This window comes from Phyllostomus discolor, chromosome 10 (assembly GCF_004126475.2).
Source record: "Phyllostomus discolor isolate MPI-MPIP mPhyDis1 chromosome 10, mPhyDis1.pri.v3, whole genome shotgun sequence".
Taxonomy (NCBI): domain Eukaryota; kingdom Metazoa; phylum Chordata; class Mammalia; order Chiroptera; family Phyllostomidae; genus Phyllostomus; species Phyllostomus discolor.
The window spans coordinates 19,377,491-19,403,492 of NC_040912.2; the positions used below are offsets into that span (position 1 = coordinate 19,377,491).

The 26,002-nt window shown below is 38.8% G+C and overlaps 1 protein-coding gene and 1 long non-coding RNA gene across 2 annotated transcripts; both read left to right on the top strand.

The window, feature by feature from the left end:
* Positions 1-4,733: 4,733 nt before the first annotated feature.
* On the top strand, positions 4,734-18,212 carry AGR3 (anterior gradient 3, protein disulphide isomerase family member). The gene is made up of 8 exons (XM_028526221.2): positions 4,734-5,014; positions 8,170-8,302; positions 12,134-12,197; positions 14,990-15,042; positions 15,791-15,867; positions 16,102-16,165; positions 16,554-16,637; positions 17,477-18,212. Exons 2-8 carry the CDS (start codon positions 8,197-8,199, stop codon positions 17,524-17,526), a joined length of 498 nt encoding a protein of 165 aa, XP_028382022.1. The 5' UTR covers positions 4,734-5,014; positions 8,170-8,196; the 3' UTR covers positions 17,527-18,212.
* LOC118497054 lies at positions 4,873-19,285 on the top strand. The gene is made up of 3 exons (XR_004899605.1): positions 4,873-4,885; positions 7,595-7,599; positions 19,169-19,285. It is a non-coding gene; the product is annotated as an uncharacterized LOC118497054 (long non-coding RNA).
* Positions 19,286-26,002: the final 6,717 nt, after the last annotated feature.

Consider the following 26,002-nt stretch of genomic DNA (forward strand, 5'->3'; position numbering starts at 1 on the left):
ACTCATCAAGCACACAAAATAAAATGTGTACTTAGAAAATTATGACATACAATTCTGCTGACTTGTAGAATGTCGTTAAGCATTAATTTTCATTGTGGATTTCTCTGTACAATGCTTAGTCCCTACGAACCCTGACCAAGTGCTGCACTTGACTTTGTGAAGTGAAAGATCAGCTGGAGGAGCTGTATCTTCTTTCAGGGAACGTTCCTCCATTAATATTTCCTGAAATTATCAAACTAAAGTGACTCCCTACACAAAGATGTGCAATTCCGCTAGAAACATAACTGATTCTGTGGCTTGGTGCTTTCACATCTGCAGCTTATGAATTCAGTTTTTACGGATTAAATCATAAGCTTTTAAACTCAAATTTATCTCGTTATAAACATTCAATGTGCCATCTTAAGATTCTTTATTCTCTAATCCTATGACAAGGCCACATCCACTCTCTCTCCAGCTCTTTAAATGGACTGCTGTCCACACATCACCGGAGAGTCCTGCCTGTTTACTCCCAGACCCACGGCTCCTCCCTCTCCTTCCCGCTCTGTGGCACGCTGGCTCCGCCTCCTTCTTCCCAGAGTCTGCACTGCACTTCACCCATTTGAAAACCATGTTTGGGTCCCTCTGCAGACTGGCCATGGCTGCCTCCCAGCTGGGCACTCTCCATTGTAATTTCACCCATAATGTCTAAAGCAGGCCCTCTCCTAACTGGATAGGGAAATGAGAGGCCAGCCTAGGTCCCCGATCTCCTTCTGTAGGAGGAAAAATGCTCTGCCTAGTCAAGGCACAGAGACCTCTTACGGATAAAGTGTTACCCCCACAGGCTACAGAACCTGATCGAAGGACTTGAATCAATAATCCTGAAGCTACATTCACAAATCTATTTAATCTTATCTGGTCCACAGGGCAAGATCCAAGGAATAAATTCCATTTATATTCATACTGTGAAAACACCTCATGTCTAAGAAGTGTTTAGTTGTACTACCCTGAAAAAGAGACTTGAGATGCTTAATGAACAAGTTATCATTTTGTGATGGGAAGTGTAACCATTCTTGACAAAGCAAGAATCTACAGACTGCAGACACTGAACATGACAGGCTTATAAAAACATTTAGATCTTAAATGTTTGGTATAAAACACCACTGCTCAGTAACAACTCCTGGAGAATACCTACCTATTCCTTTAATTCAAAGAGTGTAGGCTTTTGTTCCCCAGAAACCGACATTTTTAAAGTTACTATTTGCATCTACAAGATTTAGAAAATAAAGACAGATAAATGTTCTCTACAGAATGTTCTTTCTCTTTGATTTATTAAGTAGTTCCATAAATACCTGTTTTGCTATGGTGCAATATTCAATTTATAGAGTGTCAGAGGTATTGGTAGAATGGCACCATTTGTGTTAATAATAAAAATATATAGGTAGATATACACAAAGATGATAAATAGACAGGTCCATAGATAAAAACTGGATAGGGACATACTTGAATATAGGGAAAATATTTCTGGAAGAAGAGTCAAGAAGTTGATAATTATTGTCTCTAGTTAGGAGGCCCATAGCTGGAAGATGAGTGGGAGGGAGATCCCTATTCTACTGCTGACCTTTTCATACTGTTCATTTTCTATGTATTCTAGAGACTGACAAACTGAAACATAGCAGTATGGACAAATGAACACACACACAAAGTGGATAGAGAATCTTAACCCTAAACCAATTAATCTTGTAAAAATATGGGCCATTACTCCTGAAAGAATTAGCCCCAACTATGGAATATCTTGATTGATTCAAAGAGTCTTTATTTAATTGGGCAAATTTATATTCTGTTCCCAAACAGAATGAAATAGAAAGCACCTTCAATTGTGTAGTGTGGAGATTTAATGAAGCATTATAAATGATAATGAAGAGTAATACAGTAACTTATTTTACATGTTTCATCTTATAAAATTTTCTCTTGAGGAAGGGACTCTTAACAGAGGCTCAACACAGAATAACTTTTCAATAAGATTGAAATTAGAATTGAAACTATCCTCCACTGAAGTAAATTTTCTTTTACCTGGTTAAACTTACCAGGTAACCAAGCTCCTACAGAAAGATTATGTTCTTCATTAAAAACAGTATGGGCCCTGGCTGGCGTAGCTCAGTGGACTGAGCGCAGGCTGCGAACCAAAGTGTCGCAGGTTCCATTCCCAGTCAGGGTACATGCCTGGGTTGCAGGCCACAGCCTGCAGCAACTGCACATTGATGTTTCTCTGTCTCTCTTTCTCCCTCCCTTCCCTCTCTAAAAATAAATAAACAAAATCTTTAAAAATAAATAAAAGAAACAAAAAAATGGAAAAAAAATAAATAAAAACAGTATGGCCTGCAGAGAGGTGCCAACAGAAGCTGATGACAATCCCAAGTACATTTACCACAGGAACAGCTTTGAAAGTGATTACAGACAATTTTATTAATAAATAAATATAAGAACCCATTGAGAAAACTAAACACCAATAATACCAGAAAAATCATCAGGAAAATACCAAGCTCCTGGTATCAGAGACAAGTACAGTTAAGAAACTAATTAATATAAACACATACAAAGAATATTTTTTAAAATTTTGCCATAATGTACATGAATGCACTTTTTATATGTTAGTGTTTCCCTGACTGGTGTGACTCAGTTGGCTGAGCATCCTCCCACGAGGCGAAGGGTCGTCGGTTCGATTCCCAGCCAGGGCACAGGCCCCGGTGGTGAGTTCATTCAGTTCCCAGTCGGGGCACATAAAAGAGGCAACCCATAGATACTGCTCTCTCACACCGATGTTTCTCTCCCTCTCTTTCTCCCTTCCTGCCCCTCTCTCTACAAATAAATAAACAAAATCTTTTTTAAAAATGTGACTATTGAGAATAATCTTTAATAGAACTATTTGTAATGTATTATATTTAAAAAACAGTTTTAGTTGACATATACCTATTCCAGACTATTATTTTTAAATTATGTACTTCCAAATGATTTTATTACCTCTTTTTATTCTCCAAGTTGTCCTGGTTAGGAACTACAATACACGGTCTCACCAATGGGAGAGAACCAATGACATGGGACATCCTCAGACACCCTGGGACCTCATTTCCCTCCCCCTTAGGTACTTGACTTCTTTCTCATGTTCACCGCATTATCCATTAAAACAGATAATATGTGAGGAGCTGAGCAGGGACGCCGGGCACCTCTGAGCTTTTCCTAAAGACTGCTCAGCAAGGAACAAGGCGAACATGTTTCCACCCTCCTCTGAAAGAGGAAACCATGACTCACTTTGCTTTGTAAATTCTGGGTTTAAAATTTTAAACTGTACCACAAGTTTCCTCACCTTCAGCAGACAGAATTAATTCCATTGGAATAGCATGTCCCAAGGAAGGTTCCCTTTGAGAATTCTTCATAAGGAAGAAAACAGAATTTAAACGAATGCACAACTCATGGTGTAGTACAAGAATACTGCAGCCCGGCTACCTGGGGTTTCCAAGATCAAAAAGAAGGTTTGGTGAGGAAAACCATAGATTTACCATATCCATCTCTATAAAACAAAATCCAACATTCCTGATTTTGAGAGATGTAGTATAGGAATACACAATGGCTACCTTCTTAACGTGGTCAACCAAACCAGAACTCTGTCTAAAGTTAAAATACTAGAAGCACATTCACTTTAATATTAGAAGCGAAACAATCATCAACCCCTCTTCAGCAGTACATTTGTTGATATATTGAGTAATTAGACAAAAAGAGAGAAGGCAAGGAAGGAGAGAAGGGAAAAGAAAAGGGAGGAAGAGAAGGGAAGGAGAGAGGAAGGAAACATTATGGAACTGTATCCTACATAAGGAATCCACATGCATTTCCCGTAAAAGGTCAGACTATAAATATTTCAGGGCTTGTTGGACACACAGTCCCCGTCACAGCACTCAGCCCAGCACTCACAGTGCCAGAGTAGCCACAGATGATACCTAAGGGAATGACCGTGGCTGAGTTCCATCCAGTAATCTCTATTGATGGACATTGAAATTTGAATTTTCACGTGTCACAAAATATAATTCTTCCTTTGATATTTCCCCCCAACTATTTAAAAATGCAAAAATAATTCTTAGCTCCTGGGTTATACAAAAACAGGTGGGGCAGATCTGGTAACCCTGCCTTGGATTATTTTAACTGTCATTAGCTCCAGGAAGTGAAACTGAAGGGGGTGTGTGCGCACGTTGGGTGGGGAGCACAGGGAAACCCAGTAGTGGAGATGGGAGAACTTTACTTTTTGTTTTGATACAACTCTATACTTAAAAATGTTTTTCCATAACCATGGACTAATTATTAAAAATATTAACTCTAACTATTAGACAAATATAAACAAACTTATCTAATTGCCTGTCTTTCTATTGTTTGCACAGTAGAAGAATTTTATAGAAAGACTGCAAAGAGTAATCACATTATTAAAATGTTAAATTCTAAAACAGCATCTCTCTCTCTCTCTCTCTCTCTCTCTCTCTAAAATAGGACCTGATCTCTTTAGCTGTTAATTGCATTCCTGTAAACAGAGTAACCCTTAGGAATTTCTGTTTGCTTTGTATCTAATCTACAAGCCTGGCTGAACTTTCATTGAGAACAATGATCTACACACAAGTTCCTGCATTCAGACCAGTTCCTTTCTTCCTCCCTTTTTATTTTTTCTGGTGTTGAACTGCAGCCAAACATTAAATTACCTTGTAAAAGGTAGAAGAGAAAAAACCCCAAAGACTGTATTTGGCCTCCTTTTAGAAGGACACTCCAACTTAATTTAGAGAGCAGGCTTTTTCAGCATGAGAAGCATGAGAACTGGAAAGAAGTCCAGGGTGTTTCAGGCAAGCCTATGTTTCTAAGTTTGCAGGTGAACGTACTCTTGTGTCGGTGCAGGTGGGGCTGCAGGTCAGGGGTGTGTGTTTGCCTCTGTCTCTCAATTCACACCCATTTTTAACCAGAAACATCCAGAACACACTTCCAGCAAGAGCACTGGCCAGTTCAGGTAAGCAAGCAAAATTTCCCGATTATTTAATCAGTGCTCTATGTAAATAATCCATGTATGATTGCTATTCGAAAGCGAGGTCTTCAGTAAAGGGTAGGGAACACTCAATGAAATTGCATGTAATTCTTTTAATGAACTGGATTTCCTTTGCTGGCTTCATACTTTCAGTCTCTATCTATATTCATGATATTATAATAAACTAGCATTGACCAAAAAGGACCTTTCAAAAATTATGCTACACATAGCAGTGGTTCTTCTCTGTTTTCTTTTAAATTTTGTTTTATTTTAAAATAGGAAATATTTTTATATATCATCTAAGTAAATGGCTTGTGTTAAATTACCTTTGAAAAGTAACATGTTAGTGTACTCAGCGCCTACTGGCCAAGGTTTGTAACACCTAATACGGCCGTTTTTTGGTGGCCAGCCTCCCAAATGCACTGCAGGCTGCTCTGGGGCCGTCACCCTGTCATTTCCATCTGTGTCCCCAGAGCAGCTGAACCGTGCATCTGGGGTTCAAGAACCCTCAGCAGCCTACGCATTCTATTTCACCAAGGAAAACATGTTCATCCAAAAATAAAAATATATAAATTCATCAGCTTTATCATAGAATATAGTCGATATCTATTTTACAATCTATCCAATAATGTAAAATGGAAATTCAATGTTTTTATTTTTTAAGAGCAGTCTTTGACAATAATATATAATAATTTGACATTTTTTTTAAAAGTTTGGTTCCCACTCAACTCTAAACTTGGCAGCTTCAGACCAGGAGAATGGTGATGTTGCACTTCCTCTCCTTCAGTACAGATGTCACCTGCTTACCTGTCGCTACCACGGAGAACCTTTTCTGATGCTGTCTTCAGATTGGCTTTTCCTAACTCTGCTTCCTAACCAGGACCCCTGGAAGAATCTTAAGGCATCTTCCTCAGGAAAGTGCACTGAAGCACATAAAAGTGTACATATAATTTCAGGGTTTCTCTATCTTCCTGTGACTCAATCATTGACTTTCTGGAAGTCGCTGGTTCCAGGTGAAGGCCCTGCCTTAGGTGGTTGCTTCAATTTCTCTGCTGCAGTTTTCTTTTTTTTTTTTTAAGATTTATTTTTTTTTTAGAGAGGGAAGGCGGGGGAGAAAGAGAGAGAGAGAGAGAAACATCAATGTGCGGTTGCTGGGGGCCATGGCCTGCAACCCAGGCATGTGCCCTGACTGGGAATCGAACCTGCAATGCTTTGGTTTGCAGCCCACGCTCAATCCACTGAGCTATGCCAGCCAAGGCTTCTGCTGCAGTTTTCAACCCGACAGAGACTGCGCTCCCCATGCTGCATCTGTGTTCCAGATTCGGCGCTCTCTATCCCCCACTAAAACCAACCCGCTCTCTATTTCATTTTTTAAGGTACAAGATGACCAGTCCTTCAGGTAAAATATGGCAATCTGAATGTTTTATGGTATTAATTACTTACAGGGATTTGACTTGACGTTCTCATCAGTCACCATGGTTATTTTTTACAGGGTTGTTCAATAATGAAACACACAAAAATTCAAAAATGGGTTCACTGCAGATGGGGAAGGGAAATCATTTAAATGGGGTTGGCCTGCAGTGGCAACACTTTTCAGTCCAGAGGGGGACTGAAGGGATGCACCGCTGGCAAGGAACAGATACTAGGATGAGAAGAGTGAGGCAGTGTCTGGAGAAAACTAGAATCTATACCCTTCCCCACCACCAGGTTGTTCTCTCCATGGCTATGGTTGCTCTCATACACAATGAGCCTATTTCCACTGTCAAAGAGTAAGTTATTTTAAGGTGTATTTGTCTTATTAATCTTTCAATTTTCCACAATGCCTAGTACAGTACATGTAGCAATACAAATGTTTGAACAGAATCACAAAACAGTCATTCACCCTTTTATAGGTGGGAATTCACTACTAAATAATGTAAGTCAAAAGGAAAACTGCGTTGAAGGAATTTTAAATAAACATAAAAGACTTCTGTACATTTACTTCATACTTTTTGGTGATTTCAAAATTACATATGTTAACTATTTTTCAAAAGGGTTTTATTTTTATTTTTTAAAAGATTTTATTTATTTATTTTTAGAGAGAGGGGAAGAGAGAGAGAGAAAGAGAGGGAGAGAAACATCATGTGTGGTTGCCTCTCATGCGCCCCCTACTGAGGATCTGACCTGCAACCTAGGCATATGCCCTGACTGGGAATCAAACCAGCAACCCTTTGGTTCGCAGGCTGGCCCTCAATCCACTGAGCCACACCAGCCAGAGCTCACAAGGGTTTTATATGCTACAAATGCTCTACCTGAACATCTCACAAGCATTAAACACTCCATGGAGGACATTTATCAAATGATTTAAGTCCAGCTCAGATCCAGCTTTAGACTTTTGATTATGTCTTAACATGCAGACTATAAGGGACAGCACATTGACTTTAAAATCTACTTGAATTCTAGCAAACCAAGAGAGAACTACAGATACAGCAAGTCTCTTCTTCTTTACATGTGTATCTAATTTATAGCAACGTGACAATAAACTTGGTTTTTTAAAGAGCTGGGCTGTAAACTGAAGGGCAAAAGGCGGAGTAACTGGTGGAAGAATGAGAATGATGAATGACAGGACTTGAAAAACAAGAATCCTCCATATTCTATTTTTTTCTCTGAATTCCATTGTAAGCAGTATTTGTTCACGCCTAATCTTTTTTTATCTTGGTATAGAGTTAACAGGTTGGTTTAATCCATCAGGCCAAAAAGAATCAAAAGAATACTTATGCATGCCAAAAGTCACCTTTGCCTTGTACTTTCTGGTTGAAAGACCTTCAATAAACCCGATCTTATTTGCGTTTCACTCCCGTGCTGTGAGCCCCAAAGTGTAGTCAGAAGTGAGCTGTGAGGGCGCCCGAGTCCAGGCTTCTTTCAACTTCATTCCACAGCTCCCAGGATGCCCAGAATGTGGCTTCTCACCAAGTGGGCATTTATTGAGTTGATTCCATTTTTAAAATATTTTTTAAATAACACGTGAATGAAAGTTCTAGGAAGTTGTACGATGTCAACTCACACAAGCAGAGCAAACTGTGAGCACAGGTGTGGTCTGAATCTTAAATGACAGCTGGAGGGAACCTCCTGGATTCTAAAAGCTGTTTTCCGTCGTCTAGCTGCCGCGGGCCCCTCCAAAGCACGTGATGCTGCCGTCACCCTCGGCCCTCTGCCTCGTGCTCGCCGCGGTTTCTTCCAACCTCGCCGTCGCCATCAGAAAGGGCAAGAGGCCTCCTCAGACACTCGCACGAGGTACTAGCATCTCATTTCAGCTTCTACACTCAGCCGTTTGGGTTGTTTTAAAATTCCTCGTCTCTTACCCAAACACTGCTTAGAAAGCAAAGCCAACTGGAACATGTTGTTACTTACCACTTTAAAGTAGGCAAAAACAAAACCCAGAAAGGATATGTTGACTCTTAAGAGTGAACCAAACCAACTGAAAAACACTAAAACTTGCTGTAGCTTTTACAGAAATAGTGGGGAGTTGGCTTGGTTGCCTGTAACTTTGGTAAGCACAGTCCTGGTAAAAAATAGTAATTGATGTGTCATAATGATGTCCTAAAGGCAATTAAGATCCCTTAAAATCTGCTCCAATTCCCTGTCCTCTACCAGGCAAAATAATAATAATAATTCAGAATTATTTTATACAAAAATCCCCAGAAAATGATATCTTATCCTGCCCTCTGAGTATCTTGTTTAACCAAGTGTTTGCTATATTGACTCCAGAAAACAGCTGCGGAGGTTTTGACATCATAATCTCGATCTATTATGGTCTACATGTTTAGAAAACATTTCTATTTTGTACTACTGCTTTCCTTTGGCCTAAGAAACAAATTTATCTTCATCTGTAAAGAAACAATTTGTAGCGAAAACTCTCAAAATCAGCTCCTGCATCTCCAGGTAACGGACATGGGAACAAAACCATTCACCTCCACAGAGCTAACTGAAAACTTGGTAGTACAAACCACACCACACTTGACCACTCCTTGGAACGGAGCAAACAAATGGAAACCAGTTATAACATCATTTCAAATATTAAAATATTGACTTTCCAAGTTCATTCATTTCTTAACAGATGTATTGAGTACCAGCCAATTGCTCATCAAAGCACAGCCGAGCTAATTCATTCTACTTCAGTGTAAAACCACAGAAACTAGAAACCAAAATGACCAGTACATTTTTTAGAAAGAAATAAATTAAAGGGAGGAACTATTTTCCTAAGTATAATTTATTATGTATCTCTCTATATAATCACAGTATTTATAAAGCAGTTAGCTCAGTAGTGTTAAAGTGTGGAATACTAAATTTATCCTTGCCCTGTAAGACCCTCCAGGATTGAGTTAAACAGAATGCTGCCACTGTACCGTAAGTCACCAACATTCTGTGCATTGATTTTCAAACATCTATTTTTAAAATGTTTGGTGAATTTCATGAGAAATATTCTCAACATACATGGTAAATTTTAAACAACTTGTTGAGTCTGCTATTTCAGTTATTTAAAAACTATTTTAATAGGGAAGATGATTGATATCAGCAGGGAACTCCACCACTAGGAACTGGTTTACATTTGGTTAAGCCTTTTACCACCTATTAGCATGTAGGAAATAAGAGAAAACGGGGCCCAGAATGAATGAGGGTTAATGGCAAGGCTAAGAGGGAGGAGTTTGGGTACAGTGTACACAGTCATATACGGAGCTGAGCTCCTTAGAACAGGGGGCAACGCCAAACCGTTAAGTAGAGAATATGTTAGAAAGAAGAGAAAAGATAATTGAGAAAAAGCAATAAAAGTTTCCTAAAAGAAAAATAAAACAGTGACCCCAAAATCCTGTTTTTTGAGTCAAAACGACTGCCCAGCACCCAAAACCCAGCCCAGTGTCTGGCATATATTAATGGTAGGTGCCCAGTAAGTATATATTATATGAATAAATATAATCCCTGAGGACAAACAGGCATAGCTGGGAATAGCATTATGGTAATGAACAAAGACCCTGGAGAGAGTTCAAACTCTTGTATCACCTTTGACCTATTGTGATTATGAATAAAGTATATAACAAATAATTATAATACAATATGGCTCCCCTACGATGAATTGTTTGAGAGCAGGGACAGTGTTATCTCGCGTTCACATTCCCGGTGCCAGAGGATTAAGGCACACAGCACCCGTTCCTCTAAGGCTGATGGGACTAAGCGGAACAGGAGTGGAGAACAGTAATTCCTCCCGTCGCTGAAGTTCTGGCATTGAGTAGTATTTACAACAAAATAGAAAAATTAAGTAAGAGCCCAGTCTCCCTGGCTGTTCCTGGAATTACTCTTATCTAATGCAGAATACGGTGTGAAGTTCCTACATCTGTTCAAGAAAAGTTGTAAAGAAAATCTTTTGGGATTATTACAAATAGATTGTAAAACTAACATGACAGATTTTCCATTGTTAAGATACTAAAATCAGGCAAAAGTGAACCAACACCACCACTGGTAAGAGTGCCAAACAGTGCAAACACTTGAGTAAAAGTCTGGCAGTTCCTCAAATGATTCAATGTAGATACCATGTGACCCAGCAACTCTGTGCCGAAGTATGTAACACAAGAGAAATTAAAAATATCTCTGCACCAAAGGTTGTGTACTAATGTTCATAGCAGCAGTGTTCATAAAAGCCACAAAGCAGAAACAACCCCCATGCCCATCAACTGATGAGTGGGTAAATACAACGTGGTACAGCCATACAACAGAATAATATTTGGCTGTATTAAGGAATGAAGTGCTGATACATGCCACAACACAGATGAACTATGAAAACATTATAGTAATTAAAAGCACCCACTCACAAAAGATCACACATTGTATGATTCCATTTATTTGAAATGTCCAGAATAAGAAACTTACAGAGACAGAAAGGAGATTGGGTGTTTCTCAGGGCTGGGAGAGAAGGAGGAATTGGGGGTGACAACTAAAGTACAGGGTTTCTTTTTGAAGTGATGGAAATGTTCTAGAATTGATCATTATGGTGATGGTTGCACAATTCTGTATATACAAAAAGCTGTACACTTTCAATGGATGAACCATATTTGTATATGAATTATATTTTAATACAGTTATTACCAAAAAGTGAACAAGTCAAAAACAAAACAAGAAAAGCCAGGGAAATGTGTTTTATCTCACTGCACAATTCTGCGTTATCATTTCCGGCCATCTTTTCGCCATGGTACCAGAACCAGAAACTGCAGTCTAACGGCATGTGAAGCATACAAGAAAATCTGGGCCCAAACTAGCCTACACATACTCCTATTTTCAAATCAATTCAATCTTCTCATCTGTAAACTAAGATATTTCCTGAAAATACTCTGCAGTATTTCTGAATGTTTTGGGGCATTCTCCTCAACAATCTTATTCTTTAATACCTAATACAGTTTCCCAACTGTCCGTATCACTTTTTTTTAAAAGATAGTGGGTCTCTTTGCTCTATGTTTTTGTTGTTTTTATTGTTTTTTTTATTTTTTTATTTTATGTTTTTATTGCTTTATGTTTTCCTCTCCTTCCCTCTTCTGGGTGCTTCTAGAACAGCTGTATTTTATTATGTTTCTCAACCATGAAACACTAGGATTTTTTCTGAATCAAAATTCAAAGCAAAATTAGGAATTCCTTTGGTCACGACATATATGACTTAGAAGAAGTCAGCATTTCTTGGCACCGAGACAGAAGGGCACTATATAGCATGATCCAAAATATTACTAATAGACTTACAAATTATGCAAAGAGTAACTGTTACTGACTGCTGTTCATTCTGAAACCAGAGGTTTTGCATGCTCCAGAGGTTTCTTTTCGATCATCACTAATAACAGCATTTATTGAGCACTTACTGGGTTCCAGGCCATGGACCTGGAGGGCCGAAACACAGTCACAAAGCCTCAGCACTATCATCTGCAAGGATACCGCTTCTAGTAGAGGATACCTAATTATCCTCTTTACCACATGTCAAGCGACTGCTCGGCAGCTTAAGTATGTGTAAATAGGTGTCTGCTTGTCACCAGTCTGTTCAGAGCTCTTCTGCGGTGCTGAGTTAATGCACTGACTTCTCTTCTGTTTCAGGATGGGGCGATGACATCACTTGGGTGCAGACTTATGAAGAAGGTCTCTTCCATATTCAAAAAAGGTAACATATCTCTCAGTTAATTTTGACGGATCATACAGAGACCTCCTCACAGAAGAGAAAATCTACTAGCAAGTTAGCTTTTTAAAAGGATACCGCAAGTATTTGCTCTGCTACTGTATACTCTTTCAACTAAGAGTTGCCATTAGAATGTGTTTTAGTAAACAAGAGCTCTAAATACTGTATATTAATTTCTTAATTAGCCAAGCAAGTTTTTTAGTATAAGTTGTATAAAAGAACAATATTGGTCATCATTATATAAGTTTACACAGGAAGCTGGCTTAGAATAACAGTTCCCGAGCCTGTCTGATCAGAACAATTCAGAGAATTTTCTTTAAAATCCATATTCATGATCAATCAGTCAAATACTTACTGAGTGGCCACTGCTCTGTGCCAGGCACTGTTCCATGCTCAATGACCAACAGGGACCCAAGTTTTATCCTTACTGACTTAACAAATCTTTGTGGATGAAGCTGGGAAACTTGTTTTAAAAAAGCAAAATGCAAATACATGGGTATAGCATGGTTATATTTATTTTTTAAAGAAAGGAATACACACACACATACATGGGGCATACATATGGACATATACATTGACATATGCATGTGCAGAAACACAATCTCACACATTTTCAGAAGTCTATGCACACATAAACACATACATATGCTAACTATATACATGAGCATGCATGTATCCATGTACACACACATACTCAGGCACGTGGCCTGAACACCTCCGGAAGGACATGTAGAAAGTGGTAGCACTGTTTATTTCTGGAAGGCAGGAGCTGGGGCGGGGAATTTTTACCTTTTAACTTCTGGGTTTTAAACTATTTGTATTTGTGGCCCATTTTAAAAGAAAAAAAAAACAGTAGAATTTTAAAAGATTATTCACCAAATGATGCTGATAAACTGGGCTTGGTAGGCGCTGGTTTTAGAGAGTCTCAGAAGTACAGCCACAAACAATTTTTCTCTTTCTTTCAACTAAAGTTTATCACAATCTGGTGGGCCCGTTCATGACATTTTAGACCAAGAACCACCTGATTTTATCTGATCTGTAAACTAACGATGACTTCTACTTTTAAAATATTTTAATAAAAATAAAACGAGTATTTGAAAGTTACATGATATTCAAGTTGCAGGATTCATAAATTTAGATTCACCAGAATACGGCAACACTCATTTGTTACATACGGTCCCTGGCTGTTTTTGTGCAATGATGGCAGACTTGAATAGTTACGAATAAGACCCCATGGCCTACAAAACCTCAAATATTTACAACTCGCCTCTTTGCTGGAAAGAGCCCTTTTTTCTAAAGACTGTTCCTACTTCAGCATCTGCCCAAAACACTTCTCTACTTTTCCTGAAATGAAATGGTGTCTTGGTTTGAATACCTGAACAACCTATTCATAGCTGAACTGTTAAGACTGAGATTTCTGTGGTCTTGATAACTTTTTCCTTGGACTCGTATTGCCCAGAAATCTGATGCAGAAATTAGTTTTGCAAGAGTGATATCGATGTCTTTCCCTACACCTGTCTGTCCTCATTTCCAGCTGTTGGGCAGGTGCCAGGAAGAAATTAGAATGACTCGTGCCGCTAAGCTGTTCTGTCTCAGGACCCCTTCACCTGCCTGACCTCACCCAGAGGAAGGCTTATGTAGTAGAAGTGTTCCCACTTGATGTGTAGGAGGACTGAGTTCTACACTTGGCTCTAAAAAAATGCCGATAAATATTCTTAGGGTTAGTTTACTTAAAAAGCAGGAATAATATTTCATTCATCGGATTTCTAGTCTGCTTTTTCATCAATAGGTTTGAAGTTGTTGGCAAATGGCTAGCTTTGTATCTGCCATAAAGCTTAAAGGCGAGTTTTAGGATTTATTCTTACCTAAAATTTACTTATATTTTAAGTTTGAGGATTAAATAAAATTCATAACATTTCAAAGTCTGTTATTTAACATGTTTGAGAAGAAATTTTAAAAATAGGTTCATTCAGTGATAAGTATTTCACATAATTATCTGTTGTTCTTAAAATATTTTTGTTAATACTCATACATTAGACTCTATCTCTTTTGGTACCCAGCATCCTCTCAAAACTAAAGAAACATTTAAAAAATATCCTATATATACAAACCATAATTCCTTTTTCCTTCATTATAGTTAATGTCATAATTGTTTTCTTAGTCTAACAAGCAAGAAAATCAATTAGCTACCACAAAAACTTTTTCAGGGAGTTAAAATAAAAATAAAACTGAAAAACACAGAGAGAGGGAACTCTCACTGAGATTATTTGTATATTGTGAGTTGTTACAAGAATGAAAGGATGTGAAAATAGTCAAATAGTAATAGAATTTTTGTGAAAACTAAGAAAACACCCTAAATTAAAAATGGGCCTCTCCTGAACCCTCATACCAGGTGTTTGTTGGAAATTAATGTCTTATTCATAATATCCTTTCACCTCTCAAGACGGAATTGATTTGGATGTTTATAACCACACTACCGTGTACATAGCAATGACCTGGTGAGCTGGTTAAGCTACAGATTCCTGGCCCCCACCCCAGAGGCTCTGGGTGGGTCTGGGATGGAGCCTGAGAATTTCCATTTTCCTTGAGCTACCAGGCAATGCTTAAAATCCTGGGGCCGTGTGTTGAGTGAGGCTACTACAGTCTACATTGCTATGATTTGTCAATAATATCAATATTTTTAAGTCTTCTTGCAAGTGTGCAAACTTGAAATCTAACTTCACTACTCATCTGACTCAGAGTTAATCACTTCCCTGCATTATCATCTCTGTGCTTAGTAACAAGCCGTTGATGGTTATTCATCACTTGGAGGACTGCCAGTACTGCCAAGGTAACTTCAGCTCCTGAGCTCTTACTGTATTTCCAAAAGAACTAGAAAAACTGACCTGGTGAACATTGTTAAGGCAACAGTCAGCAAATCCCATTAAAAAATAAAAAGAGTCCTGGCTGGTATAGTTCAATGGATTGAGCGCAGGCCTGCGAACCAAAGTGTCGCCAGTTCATTCCCCAGTCAGGGCACATGCCTGGAGTTTCGGGCCAGGTCCCCAGTAGGAGGCGCATGAGAGGCAACCACACGTTGTTTCTCTCCCTTACTCTTTCCCTCTCTCTCCCTCCCCTCTCTAAAAATAAATAAAATCTTTAAAAAAATAAAATAAAAAGACAACTGCCATACCATCATTTTATTCGAGTGCTTAAAAACTATAATTATTGTTAGCAATCCATTGAATATATTTATATTATATGCTCTTTAGAATTTTATTTCTTTCTTCCTCCCACCAAAAAACAAAAAAAAGGGAAGAGGTGGGAAAAGTTGCTGAACATGCTGTTTTAACTAGTGAATTACATGCAGTTATAAAACTGTTGGCTTCATTAATGAGGTTATCCCCAATATCATAATGGACAACTCTGTCCATCGTTGCCTCCCAATGAGACACAAAGTGGCCATGGGCCAGTGGACTGTTTGCATCAAAGATACGGATGCAAATGGAAATGGTACTTCTACTGTGCTATGTTGTTATTTACACTGAAGGTGTTTTATCCTTAAAACTGACTGATGTTCATTACGTTTTCCCCCACAGCTCTCAAAAAAGTGTTTGCTCAAAATGAAGAAATACAAGAAATGGCTCAAAATAACTTCATCATGTTGAATCTCATGGTATATGATGTCTATAATATTTTCTTGATATGATTCATTGGAAAATTTTAATCCCTTTTCTTCTGCTTTCAAGACAAAAAGAGCTATAAAGTATTAATGGATATAAAATGCTACATGAAATTGTGAAGAGCCAAAACATACAATTTATGAAAACCTTGTTCGCCTGAATTATTATTTTCAAGATCGACTATCGAAAACAATCCAATCCAATAATATTTTTTCTTCTCTTACTAGCATGAGACCACAGATAAAAATTTATCACCAGACGGACAATATGTGCCCAGAATCATGTTTGTGGGTATGTGTGTGATCTCATTCCACTAGGTTCACAAAACAGACAGCATTCCTGCTTTTCTTTATCTTTAAATGCTAGTTCAGGGGAAGCCATTTCTAACTCAGTGTCAACTCTTGTTAGTTCTACAATTGAAATGCACTGTATTTATAATATGTAAATTTAAATATTTTTAAACTAACTGATGCCATTAAATCAATATCCTAATGTACTTTCTTCAGTAAAGTTCCTCAAACTGCATTGACAGAAAGCTGTGACACACTAAAATTTAAAAAAAAATCAGGTTAACTCATTATAAATTTGTCTAACATTGATTTGTTTTAGATTAAGAAGCAAGAATGATTTTAAGAACAATTTTGATAAAATGCATGACTGAATTGTGCTTTCTTTGCAGATCCTTCTTTGACAGTCAGAGCTGATATAACTGGAAGATACTCTAATAGGCTGTATACATATGAGCCTCGGGATTTACCAATACGTAAGCACTCACAAATAGTGTTGAGCAGTGGTACTAGGGGATGCATGACTGTTAGGATGGTCCATGATGCTCCACATCGGTGCCTCCCCACAAACAGGGCTATCAGCAAATCAGAATCATTGGGGTGGGAGGGATGGCAGGATTTCAAATGTTAGCTACCATCAAAATCAGAATTTCTAGGGTACTTTGAAACCTTTCATTTTAAATCCTCACTCAAGGATATGTTTATTGATTTTGAGAGAAAGGGAGAGAGAGTAACATCAATGAGAAGGAAACATTAACCGGTTACCTCCCACATGTGCGACTGCCAGTCGCACCCATGACCTAGGTCTATGTCCTGACCAGGAATCAGACCCACTGCCCTTTGGTGCATGGGATGATGCTCCAACCGACTGAGTCTCCCGGCCAGGGCTTAATCTAATTTTTACAGCATTCACTGTCAATTATATTTAATAAGATTCGCTGATACAGATACAAAATGATCAGTTAAAAAATGTATGCTCCCTAAAAACCCTCTTATAAAATTGTTTATTTTACCATACAAAAGTTGATGAACCAGATTTCAATGGTACAATCCCTAAACATATATATCTACATGTATACCTTTAGTATAATATTCTTTGTGTGTGTGTGTGTGTGTGTGTGTGTGTGAAAAGAAACTTTATTAGGTGGTGGGGGTTCAGATGAGGTCCATGAAGGCAATATTCTTTAATGTGGTAGATAAATCCCCATATTTTCATAGCTATTAATTTAAATGGGCCAATTTTAGATTCAGTTATAAGATTATATTTGATACTTTCATTTACTAAGAGAATAATATATATGTAATTTTATTTCAGTGATAGAAAACATGAAGAAAGCATTAAAACTTATTCAATCAGAATTATAAGGGATTACCTTAAAGAGGTGAAATGTCATGAAGACCACCTTCTGTTTAATGGACTAATACTAAATGTGCAAGTATATGGATTCTGTAACATTACTAGTTAGATTGTTTTAATACTTTGTTTATTGTAATTTTCCCATTACCATTTATCCCTCCTACATGTGTCTGAAATATTCTTATGAAGGCAAAATTATAGTTTAATAAATGTCAAAACCAGAGCATGACAATGTAATAGTTAGCCCGCTGTCTGCCAGAGTAACAAAGAAAACTGGTCACAAGCTAGAGCTGGGTTAGGGGAGAGACAGGAGGGGCCTTCAATAAGAGGGGCCTGCACTGGTTGCCTTTATTCTTTTCACTTCACATGCACTCCGCCAGGGAACCTGCTGTATCTGCTTCTCCGCTGTATCTGCTTCTCCGCTGTATCTGCTTCTCCTCTGTATCTGCTGTCTTGAGCCTGTTAGAGCAGTTCATAAATAATGAGCATGTTGCCGGAGCAAATGCATGCAGCTTTGTGCACTTATTACTTGAACTTGTGACAGCATATTTCAGAGTTAACCATTTATTTCTTTTCTGCCTTAAATTAAAGTAGACATTTTAAAACCAATTACTATAAATCAAATATATCTTTCAAAAATTTAACTATGTATTTTTCTTAATATTATTGGGAAGATATTTAATACTTTTAATAATTTTAAGAAAAGTGTAAGCCCTGGCTGACATAGCTCAGTGGATTGAGCGTGGGCTGTGAATCAAAGTGTCGCAGGTTCGATTCCCAGTCAGGGTACATGCCTGGGTTGCAGGCCATAACCCCCAGCAACCACACATTGATGTCTCTCTCTCTCTCTCTCTCTCTCTCTCTCTCTCTCTCTCTCTCTCTCTCCCTCTCCCTCCCTCCCTTCCCTCTCTAAAAATAAATAAATAAAATCTTAAAAAAAAAAAAGAAAAGTGTAACTGCCTCTGAAAGACCAAAAATTTTCTCCAGTTAACTGGCAGGAGAGGATTGCATCCCATCTGAAATTACCGAACATCTAACCACCAGTTCAGTCCTTCCCACGAAGTTCTGGAGGATCCGGACCATGCCCTCTGTTCCTTGACATACCACAAAAATTCCTAATCTTTTAATGGAACAAAAATTCTTATGATCAGCTGGGAGTCATTTTCAGAAGCAAGAGAATATTTCAGATAGACAAAAATTTTCCTCCCCCTAGGATTTGATTGCATTTTGAATTATTTTGAGATATAAAAGTACACTTTAATATGAGATAGACATGCAATGTCCATGGTATAGATTTTTGATTAATTCCACTGTTTCATGAGTCAGAGAAAGAAAAGTATTTTCCAGGTTTTATGTCATCACTATTCCATTCATTTTAAGCAGATTTAATAACTAACTTATTTGGATAAAAGTAGGTTACTTGACCAGTAACTAGATGTCAGTGCTAGGTATCTATGTGCAAAATAATATTAAACATCTTATATTTCATTTTAGATCAAAGTCTGAAAGTTGGTTTTTTAATGAATGCTAAGACATCATAGTGGAGTGGCAGGCTCTGGTTTGAGAATTTAAAGCGTGAGGACTGTAGCAATATAGCTAACTCCACAGTGCCACCGATAGGGCAGAGGCAGAAAATGCCAGGGAACTAAGAAAGGCCTGTTGACAATTTAGTGCTGTTTTAAGAACTACTAAGTGAAATAAAATGTTCACTTCTTCTGCATTAGTATAAAAATGTTACTAAGTAATAAATTGATTCTTCTTTAACATAAAAAATGTATGTGCCTCTGTGTTTTAATACACATATGATTATATTTTATTATATATAATTTAATTATGAGTATAATTCTATATATGCTAATACTTCATATACATATGTAATATATACAATTATTTGGTAAGTTATATTAGTCAGTGTAATCTCGTAACCAATTTAGTTTTCTACCCTAACAATGAAACTCTATAAGGTAGTTGAATTTCTAACTTCTCCACTGTATGAAATTAGTGGTTTAGATTTGATCGCCTGCCAATTACTCATTTTGTATACTCTTTACCAAACGTTGTGATCGGTATCATGAGCTGAAAGATGAACTAGACAAAAATAAGGCGATATTGTTCCCCTGTAACATTCATAGCCCAGTGGTAAGATCTACAACTGATGAAAATAACTCCTCTTTAAGTAATGTAACAGGATGATGGGGGAGCAGTGGGGACACCACCCCACCTTCCAGTAGGGCTGCCAGGCTTCGCACAGATGTAGCACCTGTGAATCTTGACTGACAAAAGAATGTATTCCACCATATAGAAATCGATATAATGAAAGAGACAATAAGGCATACTGCTGGGGCTAAAAAAAAACCTCTTGTTCTTTGGGTTAACTCCAAAATATAAGGGTATGCAGGGTTTTCTTGGTAGAACCTTTCAAAATTTTAGATCAGGTTTAAAGATGCTGTGCTAAGCTCAGGCAAACTGACCATTTTCAACATACTGATTTACATCCTATGAAGATTTGCAGAGATTTGCTTGAGAGTTTGGAGTAGAACTCTTTAAAGCACATCGCACTAAAATTGAGGCATAATACACGATATGTGTGTTCATAAACATCCTTACTAAGTAAAGAAAGATAAGCTTAATTCTGTTTTTTAAAAAATCATTTTTGATAAAATGTCTGTCTTTTTTTTTTGCTAAATGGAAAGCCCTTGAAAGCAACCACTCTCTTTCCCTATACACACACACTCACACACACACACACATACTCACAAAACAAATCACAAGTGTTGAACTAGCAGTGACAGCAGGATGCCGTCCTTTCCTAAGTCCCCTGGTGCTTTGCTTTCGGTGATTAACTTTATCCAGTTTATAAACATAATCTCATAAGACATGAAACAAATCTACTGTCCACAACTTTATAATCATGTGATTGGATTTTTGCCGAGTATTGATTACTGCAAATCCTGGAAGTATTTTAGAGTTACTTCCAGAAGAGGTAGGATGCTGTTATGGTTTAAATTGTATCCACCTCTCCCCCAATTCATAGGCTGAAGTCCTAAATCTTCAAACCTCAGAATAAGAGCTTATTTAGAAATAGAGTCATGACTACGTAATTCATTAAGTGAAGATGAGGTCCTATTAGAGCATAGTGGACTCCTGATCTAACATGACATAAGAAGGGGAAAGAGACACACACACACACAGAAAGAATGTCACGAGAAGATGAAGGCCCAGATCTGGACCTCATAGCAGAAGCCAAAGAATGATGCCAAAGGTTGCCACCGAACCGCCAGAAGAAAGATGACAGGTATGGAGCCCCCAAGAAGGAACCAGTCTTTGCAACACTGTGACCTCAGCTCTAGCCTCCGGAACTCTGAGGCAATCCCCTTCTGTTGTTACTTCGCCCCTGTGTGGCATCCTCACTGCAGCTGTAGCAAAGCGGTGCAAATGCCCTGCCCTCCCCTGCCCTCCCCTATTCGCACAGTTTCTGTGGGTAAGGAAAGGCCAACTTCCCATCCCAACTCTCAGAGAGGCCCAGCTGGACGCGATGAGTCCGTTCTCACAGGAAGTTTGTCAGGCTCTCGTTCCATCCTCCGAATAAATTTCTGCCCAAATTAATATTATTTCAAGACCCAAAGAGTTTTATAAAATAAATTCATTTAGTCGAGCTTAGGAACTACCTAAAGCTAATGCTGTGGTTCTAGTTCAAAACCAAGAGTCATTCCCAGAGAAAGAGCTGACTATATAATATAAGGTACTTTTCCTCATTACTAAAGCAAGTATATGACAAATGTCTATGTGTGCCAGTCCCTGTGCCGAGGCTTTTGCCTGGAGTATCTCACGAATACCCCACCACAAACATGAAATGCTATTACCCTCGTTCCACCTATGTGTTAGCTGGGGCCTGAAGATGTCCAATAACTTGTTTTTTTTTTGTTTGGTTTTTGTTTATTTTTTCAAAAAAGGTCACCTGTAATTCTCAGAGCCACTACTCAAACCCAGCGAGTCTGGCCCTGGGGTCAGCACACCTCACCGCCATCCTATTCTGCTTTAGAGTTTCATGTGGTCAAACCACAAGATTCAACCAAAACTGACATTGTACAACAACTGAAAATATTCAGAGTATGTCCTTCATAAAAGAAAGACAGTTCACGTTGATTTCAAATAATGTTTTATAAAAGAACTGTAGGCGCCGTTGCCATTACCAGCTTTGAGCCTCGACCCCTCACCAACCGAAGAACAAGCTTCCATCAGCCTCTGGTGACTCAGGACGACTCTGATGCTCAACCTGAGAATCCTGGGGGCCAGGAGAGGAGGCATGTCCTCACATGCCCCCTCATTTACAACCCCTGATCGAAATGACCTATGTTTCTCACATTACCATGCTATGCATGGCACCCAGAGAAAAATGTTAAAGATGACCATACCTTTGGTGGCATTCTGTACTTTCTTAAAATCTCTTTTGAGTTCTACATTGTCGTCATGACATTACCCACAAGCAAGGCCTCTCTCTGCTGCGCTGGCTCTAGATACATCCTCATTTCAGCAACTTTCACTGTCCTCCATAAGATGTTCACAATTAACACCTTCACCTGTATTTCCACATTTAATGCTTGAAAGCTGGAAAGATTAAGGTTTTAGAGGTTCCAGGTATAACGATAAGTGGTCTTTCAACAACCCCTTAAAACCATCTATTTACCAAAAAACCTGCATCTGGTACCACATTGAAGTCACTCTCTTCTCATTGGATTGATCTTAAGGGACACTTAAGAATTTTATTTACAGTAAACATATAACTCTTTGGTATGCTAAGAAAAATTGCAGACAGAAGCAATGTGGCCCAAAAGGTATAATTAAGGTATAGCTGAATTGCTTTCATGATGAGATTTGACAAATAACCTGTATAAGTCCTCCCAGGGGTCTTAGACAATCAGGTTTCATGGTTCCAGCATGTTAATACAACTCTAAAACCTTCATAGAAGTTCCTTGGTAATTGGTTTCAAAGCTTTCAGGCTCTGAAATATAATAACCAGTCACCTTTCCGTCTTCATTTTGTATTCAAGTCTTCCCAAAGGACAATCACAGAGGGGAGCCCTGCAGGGGGACACTTCAGGGGAGGTGATGTTCGTTCATCCTGAAATTTTTGTCCTCTGGGGGGCTTCTTGAAAAAGAAATGGCCAAAAGAAAAAGAAAGAAAAGAAAGGGAAAGAAAAAAAATGGCAGCTGCTTCAAGGAACAACGTTCCACCGCAGATTCATTTCCCGGGTTTTATAAGTTTATTGTTAAGTAGGGATCAAGTATTTCAGGCGGAACTCTAAGGTCAAGTGTCAGCCCAATGTCCTTGTCAGTTAAATGAGGACTTCTGGTCATTTAAAAAGACGAACCCCTGAGTGCAGGGTGCCTGTTTTGCCATCACCCTCTCCACCAATGAAGATCTCTTTCTCTCTTGGCTAATGTGGACAGTCAGACCTGCTGTCGTGTAACTGCAAAACGGGAGTGACTTATTTATTCATCCTTCCTTGGGCTAGATCATTAGCATGAAGAATTCACAGATGCACCCACGTACCCAAGGCTGATAGTATTTTTTTAGCCTCCTTTTGACCCCAATTTCGTGACAAGATTACAGAAGAGAACCTGAAAGTAATCTTCGCGGGCTGCAAAAGTGTGCATGCCCTTTTGTTAGTTCATCAGGAAATCAGTGTGGGGCAGTTCAAACAAACCAGGGCTGCAAGGCGTCGGAAACAGGATGCCAGCCTGTATCCGTCTCCTTGCAGGTGGGTGTTGGCTCACTTTAAGCAGATGGTGGGTCTACAATTCTAAAGTATTATATATTTCTCAATAGACAAATATTTGCACTGGACCAGAATAAACATGAAAAAAAATTCCTTGGCTTAGTTTCCAAAGACTATCCCAAGTTTTAGGACACCTCAGCATTTAAATTACTGTAGGAAGTGAGTGAATGAAGCATGAGTCCTATCTTTCATTTTCTTCTGCTTAAAACCTGCCTGACCAATACAGGAAAAAGGTCGGAAGGCAGAGTGTATTTGGAAGTTACTGGATTCTTCTCACTTGGAGAGCTCTTTGAAGTGTGCAGTGTAAGCGTCCTTTGGCTCTAATGAAAGGATGATAATCTAATTCCCAACTTGAGCCAGAAACTGTAGCCTATCCCATTTTCTTTCTATAATAATGCATAGTTTCTTTCCACAGTAGAATTTGCTCATGTTTTTTCCTACATGTGAATATGCTGATGAAGCAATTTGAGTAAGTGTTCAATGAGTTTAACAGAATATTAGTGTCTCTTCTCTTTACAGCACGAGTGTGCATAGTGGTCTCTTCCATGTGGGGCTGGTATTTGCTGTTGTTTTTCAGATGCTGATTGAAACGGTAGGGGTTAGTACTTTATTTGCCTTCCTTGCTGAACTTGAAAGAGCTGCCCCACTGCAGGGGGAATGAGACAGATTGATTCCAAGGGTGTTATGGATAAACACATAACCTTCTCCAAAGCAGCTACAGCAACAGCCAAAAAGCAAGAGTCAACCCTTGGGATGATTTTAAATTTCACAAATGCAGTAAATGTTTTAAGTCCTCTAAGATGTGGTATTTTGATGTTTGAAAATTAACAGTGGGAAAACTTGTTTAAATGAATATTCATCCAAAGAGCCAAATAGTTTGACCCATAAACCTCATCCACCGTGACTGGAAAATTAAATTTAAGAAGGAAGATAATTCGATTTATTTGAATTTCTCCACAAGGAAAAAACAATCAGAGTAAGATACGATTTCCATGGGGCTTCTTGCATTTCCCTCCAGAAAGAAAGTCTGGAAAAATAATTTGGCCTTCTAGTCACTCAAGAATGGACAAAGACGGCTAGTACTAGGATCAAAAATCTCAGCAACCCCTGGGACAAGGCTGCGTAGCGAGCATGCAGGAAGGTGGAATAAAAGCAAAAGTCAAGGATGGGTAATTGGGAAAGATGCGGTTGAAATATTAGGGGAGAGACAGTAACACACAAGTGTTCTCTCTCTCTCTCTCTCCCTCTCTCTCTCTCTCTCTCATTCTCTGTTTCGCTCTCATCACCCGCACCGGCCCAGCTATGAGTTTGAGACAATTAGAAAAGAATGGAAACGGGACTTAAAATCGAAGCCATGAGTCCTGACGTAGATCTTTGTTAATGTTGAGAAGTTCACGTAAAACTGAAATCATGTTTAATTATTTTGTTGGATGGAGCCTCACAGGGCCTAAGAGTTGTCTGAATTAGAATTCTTACTTGGATCAAACAGCCTGCCTAATTGTGATTCACCCTCCATGAACTATCACGTTCAAAGCACAGATATTAGAACATACTTGTCTTAAGGAAAAAATTACTCTTTGATTATTGAGAGCCTTCCAGTAGCTCAGATTCCATCATGCTCACACAAAGGGACAGCTGTCTGTTCCTGCCTACTCAGACTCCGAGGAAAGCTCCAGAGTGGACGTTTCTCTAGAAATATTTTCCCTTTCGGTTCCATAACTCTCCACACTGCCGATTTTCCACCTGCCTCTCTGACCAGTCTTTCCTACCACCCTCCAAAGCTGTCTGATCAGCCCCCAAACCTCAAAAGCACTAAAGCTCCTTACAAGGCATTCTTTTTTTTATACCTACACTGTCTCCCTAAGTTATCTCCTCTAATTCCATTTCTTTCACATCTGATGAGCCAATGACTCTCCAATGTTCTGTCCAGCCCTGATTGAAACAGAGGTTTCATTTAATTTAAAAATAATTAGTTCTTGGCTATCTTCCCCTTTGAAACAAAAGGAAACTCTCAGAGGAGCATAAAAGGAACCAATCTTGAAACCTCGTTTCTTCGGCAGACAAGAAATCCTGCTGTTCCAGCAACAACCCCACTGAAGGAAGGTGCACTAACAAATCTGGGGGCCACTGTGTCAAGGTCATGCCTGTGATGGCCACAGAGGGAACAGCCCTGATTACAAACAGCCATTTCACCAGCTGGTCAGGGCGACGTCTTCCTTTTGCAAGCACTGTCCAAAGGAATCCCAACTCTTACCTATTACATGATCACTCTTTCCCTGAATATCAGGAACTCAGACTGGCCCATTGTGGTCGATAAGATATCTAAGGGAACCTTCAAAACATGACTAAGCTTTGAAAATTAGATACTGTGGATGAAAACGAGAATCAGCGACATTCAGCACATTTGGCACTGCACTGATTTAAAAACTATCGCTAGGTTTAAAAAAAAAAAAGCTTGCAAATATGCTGTAGTCTTTTGGAAAAATAGTAATGATCGTTGATTTAGGAAGAAATAAATCTTACAAGAAAAATGTTAGGCTAAAATGAGGTACCAGAAACCCCCGATACAGGGAACGCCTTTATTTGCGGAACAGGGGAATAATCTGCAATACAGGCAGTTGCCCCGGTAAGTTCCACTGGGTCCTGGCTGTGTCGCTGTGACACCCTGCTCCAGCAGAAACCCAGGCAAATACTCACGACCAGG

Coding starts and splice junctions, on each gene's coding strand:
- AGR3 (XM_028526221.2), top strand. CDS start 8,197: ATGCTGCCGTCACCCTCGGCCCTCTGCCTCGTGCTCGCCGCGGTTTCT. Junction 15,043..15,790: donor GGACTGCCAGTACTGCCAAG/GTAACTTCAGCT, acceptor TTTCCCCCACAG/CTCTCAAAAAAGTGTTTGCT. Junction 15,868..16,101: donor TCATCATGTTGAATCTCATG/GTATATGATGTC, acceptor TTCTCTTACTAG/CATGAGACCACAGATAAAAA.